The sequence below is a fragment of the Camelina sativa genome, chromosome 15 (assembly GCF_000633955.1).
Source record: "Camelina sativa cultivar DH55 chromosome 15, Cs, whole genome shotgun sequence".
Lineage (NCBI taxonomy): Eukaryota > Viridiplantae > Streptophyta > Magnoliopsida > Brassicales > Brassicaceae > Camelina > Camelina sativa.
The window spans coordinates 12,202,438-12,218,564 of NC_025699.1; the positions used below are offsets into that span (position 1 = coordinate 12,202,438).

At 33.4% G+C, this 16,127-nt stretch overlaps 2 protein-coding genes across 2 annotated transcripts; both read right to left on the minus strand.

The window, feature by feature from the left end:
* On the minus strand, positions 387 to 3,284 carry LOC104746553 (4-coumarate--CoA ligase 2-like). The gene is made up of 4 exons (XM_010468056.2): positions 2,274 to 3,284; positions 940 to 1,352; positions 731 to 833; positions 387 to 628 (listed from the first exon to the last, which is right to left on the minus strand). The coding sequence occupies exons 1-4, from the start codon at positions 3,282 to 3,284 to the stop codon at positions 509 to 511; spliced, it is 1,647 nt and encodes a 548-aa protein (XP_010466358.1). The 3' UTR covers positions 387 to 508.
* Positions 4,803 to 9,576, minus strand: LOC104748388 (ABC transporter C family member 8-like). Its single transcript, XM_010470038.1, has 11 exons — positions 8,383 to 9,576; positions 7,965 to 8,285; positions 7,805 to 7,891; positions 7,109 to 7,720; positions 6,862 to 7,026; positions 6,478 to 6,772; positions 6,158 to 6,372; positions 5,498 to 5,803; positions 5,357 to 5,420; positions 5,024 to 5,263; positions 4,803 to 4,924 (listed from the first exon to the last, which is right to left on the minus strand). Exons 1-11 carry the CDS (start codon positions 9,574 to 9,576, stop codon positions 4,803 to 4,805), a joined length of 3,621 nt encoding a protein of 1,206 aa, XP_010468340.1.

A 16,127-nucleotide genomic window follows, 5' to 3' on the forward strand; every position in this document is an offset into this window, starting at 1 on the left:
GAAAACTCGATCGACCAAGAGGCTTTGTAAAAATGTCTGCCAACTGCGCATTACTCTGAACATGAACAAGGTGAAGATTACGAGACTGAATTTCATCACGAACAAAGTGGCAGTCGTTTTCGATAGTAAAATTCCCAATGAAGAGTTATAAGAAATATGTATAGTAATAAAAAACTTAAAAACACATACCTGAAAAATCTTGTTCTCTGAAGATATCATATATAGTTTATGACTATTTGTATCCAGTGATTTTTAAAAAAATATATGTTATTCATCACTTTTTTAACAAAATAAATATTCTGAAAACAGAATTAATTAATTAAACCATTCTATGGACTATGGTAGGAGAGTTTCTCGTGGGTTAATTTCTAATGGATTCTCAAATGAGAATGGAATATGACTTGAGAACATAGAGCAAAATATGATCCTGTAAGTTTATTTCGTTTTTCAAGTTTTTATAAGATTACATGCATATACATATGTATACATAATTGGCTCATTTTAAAACTTAGTTCATCAATCCATTAGCTAGTCTTGCTCGTAGATCCTTCCTCAGTATCTTCCCTGATGGAGCTTTAGGAATGGAATCAGTGAAGAACACTTTGTTGATTCTCTTATAAAACACAACCTGATGAATCACGCACACATGCACTATGATCAACGTCAAGCTCGATAATTCATAAGAAAAAAAAGAAAAAAGGTAAAAAAATGAACCAACTAATATATTAACCTGTTTTGACACAAATTGCTTGATTTCATCTTCTGATATATTTGAATCTTTTGATCTCACCACAAACGCAACAGGAACCTCACCAGCATCTTCTTCTTTCATGCTGCACATTCAGAAAATAAATAACAAAATTTTAACAATAACCTAATGGTTTTTTGCATGTTGTTGAAAAAAAAAAAACCGCAAAACAAATTTTAAAGTTCACATACGCTACAACGGCGACATCGTTGATCTCTGGATGAGTGATGAGGAGAGACTCTAGCTCAGCCGGAGCCACTTGAAAGCCTTTGTACTTGATGAGTTCTTTCAAACGATCGACGATGAAAAGCTCATCGTCGTCATCGATGAATCCAACGTCTCCGGTATGAAGCCAACCGTCTTTATCGATCGTCGAGGCAGTGGCCATCGGATCATTGAGGTAGCCTTTCATGATTTGATGGCCACGGATGCATATTTCGCCAGATTTGTTCCTAGGCAAGGAATCACCGGTGTCCGGATCAACTATCTTCATTTCCGCGTTCCGCACGACTGTACCACAAGCTCCTGATTTAACCGGAAACGGCTCTTTCGCGAACCCTAGCGACATTGCTAGCACCGGACCTGCCTCTGTCATCCCATAGCCCTGCTCTATCCAAAATGCATTCAAACGATTCAAACACAATTTGTGTTTGTATGATTATAATAAATTCAAATATTTGTAAACATAAACCCAAGCACTTAACTCAATTACAGAATTTAAATATGTTAGTTACTTAGTTTTTATTATTTGGCATATCCTTAGGCAATTAACTCAATTTCTATTTTAGTTAAAGAGATATCTATATTATTACAGTACTCAATATCCAAACCGAAGTACTAAACTAGTTTTACACTTTTACGATTAAACAAATTCTCAGAACACGGAGTAAACCAAAGTCCAAAAAATCAGGTTTTTCCATATAAATCTAATATGCACCAAAAAAGTCTATAACCAATAAGAGTTTTGCAAGTAACTGAAAAATTTACTACACGTAACTAGTCTGGCATTGCGTATTTTGAATTATACGACATTTTTTTTTTTTTGATCAAACTCAATACGACATTTTTTTTAATCTCCTTTTAAGATATTCGATCCACTCACACGACCTACCACAACTCATCTTTTTACCTACTCAACAAATATTACAAAAATAAAAAAAATTTGGAAAATATATTAAAATTGTATAGACTTTAGCGGCAGTGAACATTTAATCTTTTAATATAAAAGTGCCTATAGATGGAATCATGGGACTATAGGGAAATGATACTGGCAATGAATATTAATCTTTCAATAAAAATATTATAGCCAAACTTTGGTTTTTGATTACTATTATTTTCCAAAAAAAAGTTTAAAATAGTAATTTCATTAATCTCCAGTTTTCCAAATGTAAAGGTTGCATGCATATAGACTACAATAGAATTCAATATCAACAACAAAAAATATAAAATCACAAACAAACACAACCAATAATGATATCGACACGCAATGTAACGAAGGAACACAAAAATTAGAGAGAAGACAAACCTGACCAAGCTTGGCGTTAGGAAACTTAGCACTAATGGCATCCTCAAGCTCCTTACCAAGAGGAGCTGCACCAGACTTTATGATCCTGACCGAGCTCAGATCATACTTCTCCGTCTCCGGCGACTTTGCGATAGCTAAAACGATCGGTGGCACGACCATAGCCACCGTGACTTTACACCTCTGGATTTTCTCTAGCAAGAGACTGATCTCGAACTTAGGCATTATTAGAATCGTGGCACCGACTCTGAGACTACAGAGCATGATGGAGTTGAGTGCGTAGATGTGGAACATAGGCAACACGCAGAGGATCACGTCGTCTCTGTGGAAGTAAAGGTTTGGATTCTCGCCGTCCACTTGTTGCGCCACGCTCGTGACGAGACCTTTGTGTGTTAGCATCACTCCTTTTGGGAGTCCCGTCGTGCCTGATGAGTAAGGCAGCGCAACGACGTCGTCCGGGGAAATATCCGTTTTGACTCGGCCGTCTTCGGACTGAGTCAGCTCAGAGAAGCGGAGGCAGCCTTCAGGGACGACGTCATCTGTGACGGCGATCAAAACGCCGTCGTTTTGGAGGTTCTTGATTTTGCCGACGTATTGGGATTGTGTGACGATGAGTTTCGCGGCAGAGGCTTTGGCCTGTTTAGTGATCTCCGCTCGAGTAAAGAAGGGGTTCGCGGAGGTGGTGGTTGCTCCGATGAAAGAGGCGGCGAGAAACGTGAGTACCACTTCAGGGGAGTTAGGGAGGAGGAGCATTACGACGTCGTGTTGCTTCACGCCGAGGTTACGAAGACCGGCGCCGATTTTACGGGACGTGGCCTGGACGTCGGCGTAGGAGTATACCTCTCCAGTAGGGTCGTTGATCAAACATGGTTTAGCGGCGAACTCAGAGATGTTTTCGAAGATGTAGTCATGGAGTGGGAGGTGGTTAGGGATGTAAATATCCGGCAGTTTTGATCGGAAAACGTCACCGTTCTGTTTCTCATCAGTGATCATCATCACTTCTTTTGACGACATGATCACAAGCTAATATCAAGTTTTCTCTTTGAATTGAGACTGAGACAGAGCATGATCATGTTGATGATGATCAGAGTGTGTTTACATATAAAGCATGTTGTGGTTGGTAAAAGGGTATTATTGTAATATAATGTTTTATATGTGGTTACTTTTGTCCTTTCACGGAATGATTAGTATCGATTGGTTCGCATAATCTCAAAGTAATGTACCACCAAGTAAAGGGTTGGTGAGCTACTGTATTATCATTATCCATGCTTTGAATTTTAGTTTGGGAAAAATGCCATAAAAATCCCCAACTTTTAAATTTGGGACGAAAAAAGCATGAACTTTCCAGATGTCGTTTTAATCCCAAAATTTAGTTTGACATTTTGATAAAATAGTAAAATTTCATTGACCTGGCCATTTCAAGTACGTCATTAAATTTCCGTTAACGGAGTTAATTTTTTGTTAACAATCTCCGTTTAGTCAAAGACAAGATATATATAGTTTGTTTTCTAATGATTGTTGAAAGCGTCTGGTGGTCCAGTGGTTAACGTACAAATATGGTTTACACCTGCCGCGGGTTCGACTCGGCATGGTTGAAGGATTTTTTGTTTTTTAAAATAAAAGATATTACATGGATTCGAACTCGAGACATCAAAGCCAAAAACAACAAAGCATAACCAACTACGCTAGGTAGATTTATTAACAATTAAGGAAACACAAATTATTATATCGTGTATTATATATATTTTTATTTTAAAACCGTGACCGTTAGATCTCGACATCCGCCGCATCAGAACCCTTCTTCGCCACAAGGATCCGTCAATAACGACCCACAACTTGCTCCTCGAGAGAACGGAAGGTGTTGCCTCCTCCGTTGGATAAAGCTCTAGTGAGAATTAGATTTCGACAATAACTAGATTCCGTTCTCCGTTGGAGCAAGTTGTGGGTTGTTAGTGACGGATCCTTGCAGCGAAGAAGTGTTCTGATGTGGCGGGTGTCGAGATCGTTGTCACGGTTATGAAAGATATGGTTGGACGGTGAGAAAGTTAAAAAAACATATATAATACACGATATAAGAATTTGTGTTTCATTAATGGTTAATAAATCTACCTAGTTGGTTATGCATTGTTGTTTGCGGCTTTGATGTCTCGAGTTCGAATCCACGTAATATCTTTTATTTATAAAAACAAAAAAACCTTCGTACGGAAAATTAACTCCGTTAACGAAACTTAACAACGTGCTTGAAATGGCCAGGTCAATGAAACTTTACTATTTTATCAAAAAGTCATACTAAACTTTGGGATTCAAACAACATCTCGAAAGTTCATGCTTTTTTCGTCCCAAATTTGAAAGTTGGAGATTTTTATGGCATTTTTCCCATTTTAGTTTCTTACTCTCAGGATTTTTATTTATATTTATATTTTATAATGATTCTTACAACAATGGAAGATGGTTCAAGTCTCTTCTGACATATAAGTTTCAGTAGCAGAGACATACTAATCGCCGTTACACTTCTTGAAACATTTTGGAGGTCTATGATTGGAGATTCTGAGAAGAGTTTCCTCTGCAACTAGACCAATACTCATCAACAAGCTTGGAGAAGTAAGAATCAGTCTCCATTAGCCTTGAAGGCTCGTCGTACTCCACTAGATTACCTGTCAACACCAAAGCCCATAATATTGGTCAATGATAACATGTTATAGAGATTGAAAGGCAGAGTTAGTTGGTTCATTAGAGAGAAGAATGTTGTTTACCAAAGGAGAGAACCATGACCATGTCACTATCTATGACAGTTGGTACTCTATGTGCAACAGTTATCACCGTGCAATCTGCAAACTCCTCTCTTATGATTCTCTGAATGATTGCATCAGTGGCTGAATCAATGGAAGCTGTAGCTTCATCTAACACCAAGATTTTGTTTCTCTTTAACAGTACTCTACCGAGACAAAACAGTTGTCTCTGTCCCACGCTCCAGTTCTCTCCTTCATCACTCACTATTATTTTCGTCCCACCAATAACAAAAGATAAACATAAGTGTAACGCCCATTTTGTGAAGTGAAATGAAAACACTACTGTTTTTCAATTACCTGAGGAATCAAGCTTATTAGGCAGATTGGTAATCGTCGTCTTGAGCTGACACTTCCCAAGAGCCTGCAAAAATAAATGGTGTTATTAGGAAGGTTTTCAATCTTTTGGTTTATAAATCTCATTCTTGTTTCTTATTTCACCTTCCATATCTCATCGTCGGAGTAAACACCTAAAGGATCAAGGTTGGTCCTTATGCAGCCACGGAAAAGAGTTGGTTCTTGAGGAATGATGCTCAGTTTCATTCTCAGGTCCTTTAGGCCAATCTTACTTATGTCAATGCCATCAATCAATATGCAACCACTTGCTGGTTCTACCAAACGAAACAAAGCACTGATTAAAGTGCTCTTCCCACTTCCTGTTCTCCCAACAACTCCTACTCTTGTCCCTTCCCTGAATGTGCAAGAGATTCCTTTGAGAACTAATGGAGCATTTGGGCGATATCTTATCTGAAACAAATAAATCACGCAAATCAATGCCTTTAGCATAATTACTAGTTATTACTNGAGTTTCATTCTCAGGTCCTTTAGGCCAATCTTACTTATGTCAATGCCATCAATCAATATGCAACCACTTGCTGGTTCTACCAAACGAAACAAAGCACTGATTAAAGTGCTCTTCCCACTTCCTGTTCTCCCAACAACTCCTACTCTTGTCCCTTCCCTGAATGTGCAAGAGATTCCTTTGAGAACTAATGGAGCATTGGGGCGATATCTTATCTGAAACAAATAAATGACGCATATCAATGCCTTTAGCATAATTATTACTATCATCTAGTAACATTCTATATGTTTTCTTCTAACCTTAAGATCTTGCAAGTGAATTGTACCAGTGGAAGGCCATGAGGAAGGTGGTCTTCTGTCCTCCACAATTGCAGGAGCTTCTTCTGGTATATTCATATATTGTTTTATCCTCTCTACTGATATGATTGAATTCGATAAGGTGCAATACCATCGGGTCAGAAACACCTGAGTTAGTGTCAGTGTTAATGCATAGGAGAGTGAAAGCCCAACGAGGCCTGCAACACATACGCACAAGTTCATGCAGAACCTTTCAGTTTGATGAATACAACATATTTTTATCAAACAAAGCTGTGATGTGATGAGTTAAATAATTCATGTACCTGGAGATATGTAGCCTTTAGAGATAAGGATAAGCAGAAGTGCAAAAGTGAACAACGTCACATTCTGCAGAGTCTCTATTCTCAGAATAACCCATTCCATGGCTGCATTAGACAGAAAGAATAGGACGGCATCTGCATCAACTAGGTGTAAGTAGTTTTTGAAGAATCTCTCTGCCGTTCCAAAAGCTCGTATTGTCACTACTCCAAGTGAGGTTTCTACAGCATAATTCATCACTGGAGCTTTGGTTGTTCCATTGATTCTAATCAGCTCCCTTGCAGAGGCTAAATAGTAATCCTTTTTTTTTTCAACGAAGAAGCGGATGTTAATTATGACTTCTTTGCTGCATAAACGAACTGAAAAAGAAGTAAAATCGCAACATGTACCTGAACAACTTTCGTGGCTGCCAAAGCAAGAAGAGCTATGATAATTACTTGCCATGTCACATATGTCATGATGATAAGAGCTGTAACGAGATCAATAGCCGCTGATACCACAAATATGAATGCAAATGGGATGTCAAAGTCCAAGACGTTCAAATCAGACGAAGCCTGCAAAATGTTACATTCAACTACATCATACACTGTAAATGTATTCATATACATGATTCATAGACAGGAAAAGCGGTCGTACTCGAGTGAGAATGCGCCCAATGGGAGTAGAATCAAAAAAGAGCATCGGAGCTTTGAATACTGCATTTGTGAAACCAGAGAAGAAGGCTTCAGAAGCTTTTAGTCCAAGATGAGCAATCGTAACAGCTCTCGCGTATACAAACCCAGAACTAAGAGTTGAGATAATGCTATAGACTCCAATAAGCATTGTATTAGTGAGTTTAGGGATCCCTATGGCAAAAGCCAGCCAGTATGTTGATGCAGCCTGGAAAACTACAAAGCCAACCTGACTCAATACACTTGACCATAGAAGACAGCATCCTCGAGAGACATGGACATAGTCCAAGAAAGGTTTCAACCCAACATCACCGCTCTCTTTTTCTTCTTCTTGTGTAAGTTGTACCCCTGGAACATCCGTTGTGTTGATCTCTTCTTCGATTTTTTCTACAAATGACATGTTTCTTATCTCACTGTCTTGACCCCCTTTCCTAAGATCTCCGAGGCTCTCATTACTCGCTAAAGGTAATACAGTTACTGCATCATTATGAGCATTCACAAGCTGTTGGAATGCAGTCCCCATCATTAAGAGCTCTTCATACTTTCCTAACTGTGTAATTCTTCCTTCCTCCATACCCTGATCAGTATCATTAATGAATTAATAATTTAACGATCAAGACGTAGACAAGGTTTTTTTCACTAGGTGCCACTCAGGTTTTACCAGAATTTGATCAACTTCTGAGAGAAACTCGACTTGGTGAGTGACTAGAATGACAGTTTTTTCCTTCAGCGCATCCTCAACACATTTCTGTAGTCACAGTTCAACATATTAAGAAGCAGTCAATAAGAAAAGCTTCTTTGAAAGCAATGTTCTTACTTACATGGAAAAGAATCCCAGCTGTATGTGCATCCACAGCACTAAAAGGGTCATCAAGGAGGTAAACATCAGCGTCTGCATAGACAGCACGTGCAAGCTGAACCCTTTGCTTTTGTCCTCCGCTCAAGTTAATCCCTCTTTGTCCTATTTCTGTGAGGTCACCATGTCCAAATCCATTTATGTCTTTATCCAAAGCACATGCTTCTATAGCAGCATTGTATCTTCCAGCTTCCATGGGCTTCCCGTAGAGAATATTGTCCCGGATGGTACCACTTTGAATCCACGAGGTCTGAGAAACATAAGCAATGGACCCAGAGACCTTTACCTGTTTTTCAATTGGAAAATATCAAGGAAGCATTTTGTGACAAAATATTTACACTAAAAACAAAGTTAAAGTCAGTCTTGGTGGCTATTTTGCTTACGGTTCCAGAAACTTTAGGTATTTCTCCAAGTACTGCATGCAACAGTGATGATTTTCCTGCCCCAACTGGTCCACAAACCGCAACTTTTTGCCCATGCTTAATTTCCAAATGTATATTTCGAAGAGTTGGAATCTTAGTTTCTGGATCCCAATTGAAGTTTCCTGCTTGTATGGCCACTGTTGTTCCAGATTTCTCGAGACCACTTCTTTCAATTTCATCAGTCTTTAGCTCATCATCAAGCAAGAAGTTGCTTAATCTGTTGAAAGAGACATTGACTTGGATGATAGCAGATATTGCCTCAGGTATAGTTCTAACAGGTTCTGCCAGAACTCTTAGTGTAGCTAAAACCGTGAAAATGGTGCTTGCGTTCAGCGGCACGCTCTTGAATAGAGCACATCCCACGAAAACAACAGAAGAAACTATTGTAGGAGACATCCAATACAGGAAAGTACCAAAGGCCTTTGTCAGCTGAGCCTTTGCCAACCATATGAATTCATCATCACGACATGATTCTATCTTTTTCTTGAACTCCTCTTCCCATGACTGCAGCTTAATGACTTTCATGCTGTTCAAAATCTCTGAGGTGGACCTCAATCGCTTATCTTGTGCGATCATGAACTGGGTCTGGCAGTTCTGTAGCATCTTTGCGAATGGCAGATTAAGGAGACCACACAGGAGGAGAAGAATTAAACCTGGAAAAGCTCCTGCTCCAACCACTCCAAAAAGTACAGCTGTAGAAAGCAAAAGTTGCAGCGTAAGGCTCCATCCCGAGTGGAACCACCATAAGAATTCTCCCATACGATATGCATCCACGGCGATATAATTGACAATCTCCCCAGATGAATGCCTTTTCCTCCCCAAACTTGATAGCTTTAGCTGCTTTTTGTAGGCAGCTACCATTAGCGCTGATCTAATCCTCATTCCTGATCTTCTTGATGCAAAATACCAATGTCTCATTGACAAGGATTCAACTAGCTTCAGCATAACTAGACAAGCTAAGTTGAAGAAACCATTGCGGAGATCCCTGTGGTCACTGTTTGCATAATCCACAAAGACATATAACATTAATGGAAGAGATACGACCGCAACTGTTCTGAAAAATGCACAAACTGCTATGAATATGTTCTCCTTGAAGTAGACTTTTGCAACGGCTCTAAACACCAAGTTTTGGGAGGGAGGGGGCTCTGTTACCATTAATGGGGACAAAGTAAAAGTTTTGGGAGGGAGGGGGCTCTGTTACCATTAATGGAGGCGACAAAGTAAAAAGTTTTGTCCGTCAAAGAAAGATAAACCAAATCGGTTAGAGTCTAAAAGGCTGAATAGAGTGATAAAATGCATTGTCTCTCTTTTAGTCGAGCAGCCGTGTAATGTAATTTTCACGCAGGGCTCAAGATGTGATTGTTCTATAGTACTGGATAATGGATAATGGAAACGTACAACATGTCTTGGCTTCCATTCCAACTTCGAGATTTTAAGAAAAAAACAAACAAACAAAAAACTTCCAAAAAGGTTTCACTCTCATGTCTCAGCACATATTTAAGTAGGAACTTTCGTGTCAAATTATTTGTTTTAACATTTGTACAACGAGAAAGCAAAGATAAAAAATAAAATACAGTAAAAGATATTTGTTAGTTGTCACTTCTCATTTGTTGGAACTTGGAACCAATCAATTTGTGCGAGTGGTATAGTTTTCATTTAATTTCTGTATTGATTGAAAAGTTGGCCCAAAGATGATGGTCCGAATCATTTATGTTTATTTTTAGTGGCCCAAAAGATTGCTGTTATGTTAATTAATTTTAATTAATTTAATAATTATAAAATTTGCCAATATTTTTAGAAATGTTTCTCTCATCTATCTATTTTCAAAAATATCCATTTTTAAATATGCAAAATTATAAAGTTTTATAAGATATTTCTAGATAGTATGTACTACTTAGAGACTCAATCCAAATATTTATAAGGTTTTTTTTTGTTTTTGTCAAATTGATAAAATTTTGAAAGGTTTTTAAAAGGTATTTATAAAGTATATATAAAATTTTACACACATATATATATATAGATAGTTTATGTATATTTTTTCTAAGATTACACGTACTTCAGCTTTTCGTGGCATTTTTAATAAAGTTTTTAAAATGCGTAGTTTTCAAAAATGGTATTAGAAAAGAGGTGTGAAATTATATATATATATATATATATATATATATATAAAATAAATTTCCTAAATTCAATAATCAACTTTTATTTATTCAAATCATTACAATATCAAACTATATAAAGTATTTCAATATAACTATACATACATATTTATCAATTTTTTTTTATTTTTTATTGTTCAGCCTGCATAATAGACCTCTTTATGAGATAATGTAAGAAATACCATTTTGTTGATACCCCTTTTCAAAAATACCAATTTTTTGGTTATTTTCATTTTTGTCCTCTTTCACACAATTATAATGTGTTAAATTAACTTCTAGAATTTTTTGTTTTTGATTTGGATTCTCTATTTTAGATGTAGGATATAGTTTTGAGGGGGTAGAGTTTAGTATTTGGAGTTTAGGGTTAAAATTTAGTTATGTTGTATATTAAAAAGAGTATTATTGAAAATGAACAACAAAAAATTGTATTTTTGCAAAAAGGTATAGTAAAAAGGGTATTTATGCAAATGCCCCTAGTTTTGTTTGATATTTTTGACTATTCAAGGTAAAAAAAATACTGTATATTGTACATAATAAAAATGAGTATATACTATGATGTTCAAAAATTCAGTTTATGTTCTAATACATAAACTAAAGAGTTGAATAATTAAAATCCAAATCAGTTTAATTTTTTTATAAATTAAATTAAAATCATATGAATTGCTACATAAACTAAAGAGTTAAATAATTAAAATCCAAATCAGTTTAAGTTGTTTATATAGATTAAGTACATTCCCTATATAGATGATTTCTTTAGCTTGATTATCTTACTGTGCAATGATCAAAATCAATATTTTTTTGAATCTACATGATAAGATTTTTTGTATAGCCATCAAAATTTTATTATACATATGTAATTTAAAATTAAAATAATAAGAAAACAAAGAAGGAAGGAAGCAATACATAAAACAAACAAACAAAATTGAAAACTCAATATAAGATATATCCAACTAAGTATATAACTAAACACTTACAATGAGTTTTCAACCCATGCAAAAACATAAACCAAAGAAAGAAAATATTTAGAATTTGACATATGGTGGAGGAGGATGTGAGAATCATTATTTATAGGATTTGAAGTGATAGAAGTTATATTTCTAAAATAATTTAATTAGAGGAGTTACAATTATAATTGATAGTGTGTTTAATTGAAAATAAATGTAGGAAAACAATAGTCAATTCACAATTTATGTAATTTCAGTTACAATTTAGTAGTAAGTAGTAAATTTAAAGTATGAATTTATGTATATGATTAAATGAGTTGAATTTTAAGTTTAACTAAAAAGATATATTATATTTTAAAACATTAAAGAGCAAATTGACCAATAAAGAGCAAATCGAATAAATTATATATATATATATATATATATATATATATGTGTGTGTGTAAAAATGAATATTTACTATGATATAAACTAATACATAAGCTAATGAGTTAAATGCTGGAAAAAAAACTAAAGAGTAAAATAATTAAAATCCAAATTATTTTGTATGTAACAAATTAAATGTATTCCCTATGAAATCATATGAAGTGCAATCAATAGCTTCATATAATTATATGTTGGATCACAAGAACTAAATATAATGATGAGTATACTAAAAATATGTATTACAATTTTTTAGAGTTTAGAGAGAATTAAAGAAAATTAATTTAATTATTGTATTACAATAGTTTATTTTCTTAAAACATTGCATACTTTTACAAATAAAATAAATTTGTAAGAAATAATCAAATATCTAGATAAAAGAATAAAGATGATTTCTTTAGTTTGATTATCTTATTGTGCAATGATCAAAATTAATAATTTTTAGAATCTGCATGATATTTTTTTTTTGTATAGCCATCAAATTTTTATAATACATATGTAATGTAATTTTTTTATTATCATATGTAATTTAAAATTAAAAATAATAAGAAAACAAAGAAGAAAGGAAACAATACATAAAACAAAGAAATAAAATTGAAAACACAATATAAGATATATCCAACAAAATATATAATTAAACACTACAATGAGTTGTTAAAAAAAACACTTACAATGAGTTTTCAACCCATGCAAAAACATTAAAAAAAAAAAGCAATTAGAATTTGAGATATGGTGGAGGAGGATGTGAGAATGGTTATTTATAGGATTTGTAGTGATAGAAGTTATTTCTAAAATAATTTAATTAGAGGAGTTATAATTTTAATTGATAGTGTGTTTAATTGAAAATGACTGGAGGAAAACAATAGTCAATTCACAATTTATTTAATTTCAGTTACAAATTAGTAGTATTAAGTGAAATTAAAGTATGAATTTTCAGTTATAAATTAGTAGTAATTAGTGAAATTAAAGTATGAAATTATATATATGATTAAATGTGTTGAATTTTAAGTTTAATTAAAAATAAATATTATATTTTAAAACATTAAATATCAAATAGACCAATAAGGAGAGATCAAAACTCTACTTTTATTTATATGATTTAGAAATGAAACCATATATAATAAGATTTCATTGTGTATGTGTGTAATGTACTACTATAAGAGGATTTAATTTATAGTGCATATTATGTACAAATCTAGCATTATGTCCCATTGACCCGAAGCAAGCATGGGTCTTCTCTGCAATTTTGCAAGGTATTACCAATACCAAAATCTAATTACTCTCTGCTCTTACATTTCCTAATTCATGTATATACAAAATATAAAATTCGAAATGATTTTGACTGTCTTTATATCCTACACACATTCTCTAGCATTATGTCCCATTGACCCGAAGCAAGCATGGGTCTTCTCTGCGATTTTGCAAGGTACTACCAATACCAAAATATAAATTACTCCCTGCTCTTACATTTCCTAATTCGTGTATATGCAATATCTTACTAATTGTAAAAGAAAAAAAATTACTTTTTTCTTAAAAAACAATACATTTGTAATTAAAGAAATTCTACAATTAATTAATTATTAAATCTGTAGAAAAATAATTAGAAAAATATTTCTAATGATAATGTAACAGATGACAAAAAAAAAATCATACAAAAGTAATTATATAAAATTCTTAAAAAATCATATAATACAAATTATAGAAAAATCATACAAAAAAGTTATAAGGTTTTTCTTAAAAAGAATAAACTTCCATATTTAAGAAATTATATAATTTGTACTAGTTTTCTCATCAAACAAAACACACAAATCTTCAAAAATATCATCTTTGGTTCAACTTCATTCTATTGGTAAAGCTTTTTTATTTATTATTATTATTATTATTATTATTATTATCATTTCGTATAATATTGTCCTAGATTATATAGTAAAGCTACACGATAACTCATAATTCTATAGTTTTCTAACTTTTTAATTTTCTCTTATAAGATTTATCATGATGACGAGAACGTTTTATCTGTTATGTTTTATCTTTCTTTTAATTCTCCAAGTTTGTCATGTTATTTAACCACACGTATGTTTATATAATAAACCAGCAGTAACTAAGATCAGAACCATATGTTTTTCAAACGGAGCTTTTGAAAATGTTTTATTCTTGACCAAGCATGAATACATCAAATTCTTTTAGTTTCTCTACCAACTTAGATTTCTCACTCACTCACTCACTCACCAATTATCCCAATTTCTCTACTCACACTCACTACACTATTGGGATATCTAAAATATATTGTAACGGTGTGCGTAGTTTACTTACTTGTCCACCAAGTTTCCTTTAATGTATATATATACATTCGCCGATTGGGTCTAATTAAGGAAATACAAGTAGTGTAATAGATCCCTAAAAGCGGTAGCTATGTCGTCAGCCGTCGCCGGCGCATGTTTCTCGATCTCCGCCGCCACCAATAATTCTCTGAAGAACTCCTCCACCAGATCGCCTCTCCCATTCCCGTCCATCGCTTTCATCCCTTCCCGCGGACGACGCAATACACCTTTAAGCCTAGGATGGTTTAAAGGTGTTGGAGGGTTTCGCGAATGTCGACTGCTCGTATAACATGACCCCCGAGGAGCTGTATGCTAAGGTCTCGCTCTGTGACGCTTTGATCGTGCATAGTGAAACAATGGTTGGCCGTAAAATGTTTGAAGCGTCTCGCGGACGGTTGAATTTAAAAAAAAAACAAATAAAAACATATTTTTATGAAAAGGTACTACAACAAATCGCAACTGTTGTGTATGCACTTAATTATACCTACAAACTCATATAAACTGCTTTTAAATAGAAGACATATTTATTATCATATTCAAAAGTCCAATCCAAAAGCTCATTATATAATCCATCTAACTCTTTTGGTGGCATTTCTTCGGATTGCTATTATATATAGCTACTTTCATTAATTTATATATATATATAATTAACTAAAAGTTATAAATTAGATTCATCATTCCAAAAATCTTTTGTTAAATCAAGAATTGGAGGAATTTCTTACTTTTAAAAGAACGAATGCTAGAGAATAATTTAGAGAGCTGTAAAAACCGTTAAGATTAAAATTTTATATTATTTTGTGTCATGGGAAAAAAAATAAAAATAGTTCAAACAGACAAATATATAGATATCAAAAGATACGAATATTCGAATAGACACAACTCTACAATGAACAGTTGCAACTTTACAAAAAAATCATTACAATGAACAATCACAACTTTTTGTTAAACACATAATTTAAATTTTCTATAGATTTTTTGGAAGATTATCCAAAATGTACGATTGAAAAAACACAACCTTTAGTGGCATTTATTCGAGATAGATTCATCGTTCCAAAAATCTTTTGTTAAATCAAGAATTAGAAGAATTTCTTGATTTTTAAAAAAATGTTTGCTAGAAAATAATTTAGAAAAATGTATAAACTGTTGAGATTGAAATTTTAGTTGATTTTGTGTCATGGCAAAGAAATGAAAACAGTTCAAATAGACAAATATATATATATATATATATATATATATATCAAAAGATACAAATGTTTCAATCAACACAACTTTACAGTGAACAGTTATAACTTTTCATAAATAATCATTTTAATGATCCATCGCGATTTTTTAGAAAATATCCAAAAGGTACGATTGAAAAAACACAATTGTTGGTCGCATTTATTCGGTTTGTTATTATTATATAGATTTTGTTAATTTTGATTAATTTTGGCTTTTCTTATTTTAATATTATATAAAATCAAATACTATATAAATGGTTCATTTTTTTGCCCAAAAAAAAATTATAAATGGTTCATTTGGTTTTGGAAAAAAAAACTGTTGGTTGACCATTTTACAAGTTATTTTAAATTAATGACAAAATTGTTTTGGCAAATATGTGGACTAAGCATCTATAAGCAATATAACCTACATATTAGGTTTTTAAAATTACTAGGTTTGTACTATTTTAATTGTGTATATAATTTGTGATGCATTTGACTATTTGCAGTAATCTATAAATATTGTCTGTTTGTCACACTAGTCTCTCTAAATAAGTTTTAAATTTTATTCCGGTGAGAGGAGTTCTTAACTAATAATTTTTATTTAAAATAACTAGAATAATATATATATATATATATATATATATATATATATATATATAT

What these genes read in the sequence shown, in the direction of transcription:
- LOC104748388 (XM_010470038.1), bottom strand. Translation starts at nt 9,576, where the DNA reads ATGGTAACAGAGCCCCCTCCCTCCCAAAACTTGGTGTTTAGAGCCGTT. An exon ending in CAGCCACGAAAGTTGTTCAG is followed by an intron (nt 6,773 to 6,861) that starts GTACATGTTGCG and finishes GAAAAAAAAAAG; the next exon opens with GATTACTATTTAGCCTCTGC. An exon ending in TAAAGGCTACATATCTCCAG is followed by an intron (nt 6,373 to 6,477) that starts GTACATGAATTA and finishes TATGTGTTGCAG; the next exon opens with GCCTCGTTGGGCTTTCACTC.
- LOC104746553 (XM_010468056.2), bottom strand. Translation starts at nt 3,284, where the DNA reads ATGTCGTCAAAAGAAGTGATGATGATCACTGATGAGAAACAGAACGGT. An exon ending in CTAACGCCAAGCTTGGTCAG is followed by an intron (nt 1,353 to 2,273) that starts GTTTGTCTTCTC and finishes TGGATAGAGCAG; the next exon opens with GGCTATGGGATGACAGAGGC. An exon ending in AGCAATTTGTGTCAAAACAG is followed by an intron (nt 629 to 730) that starts GTTAATATATTA and finishes GTGATTCATCAG; the next exon opens with GTTGTGTTTTATAAGAGAAT.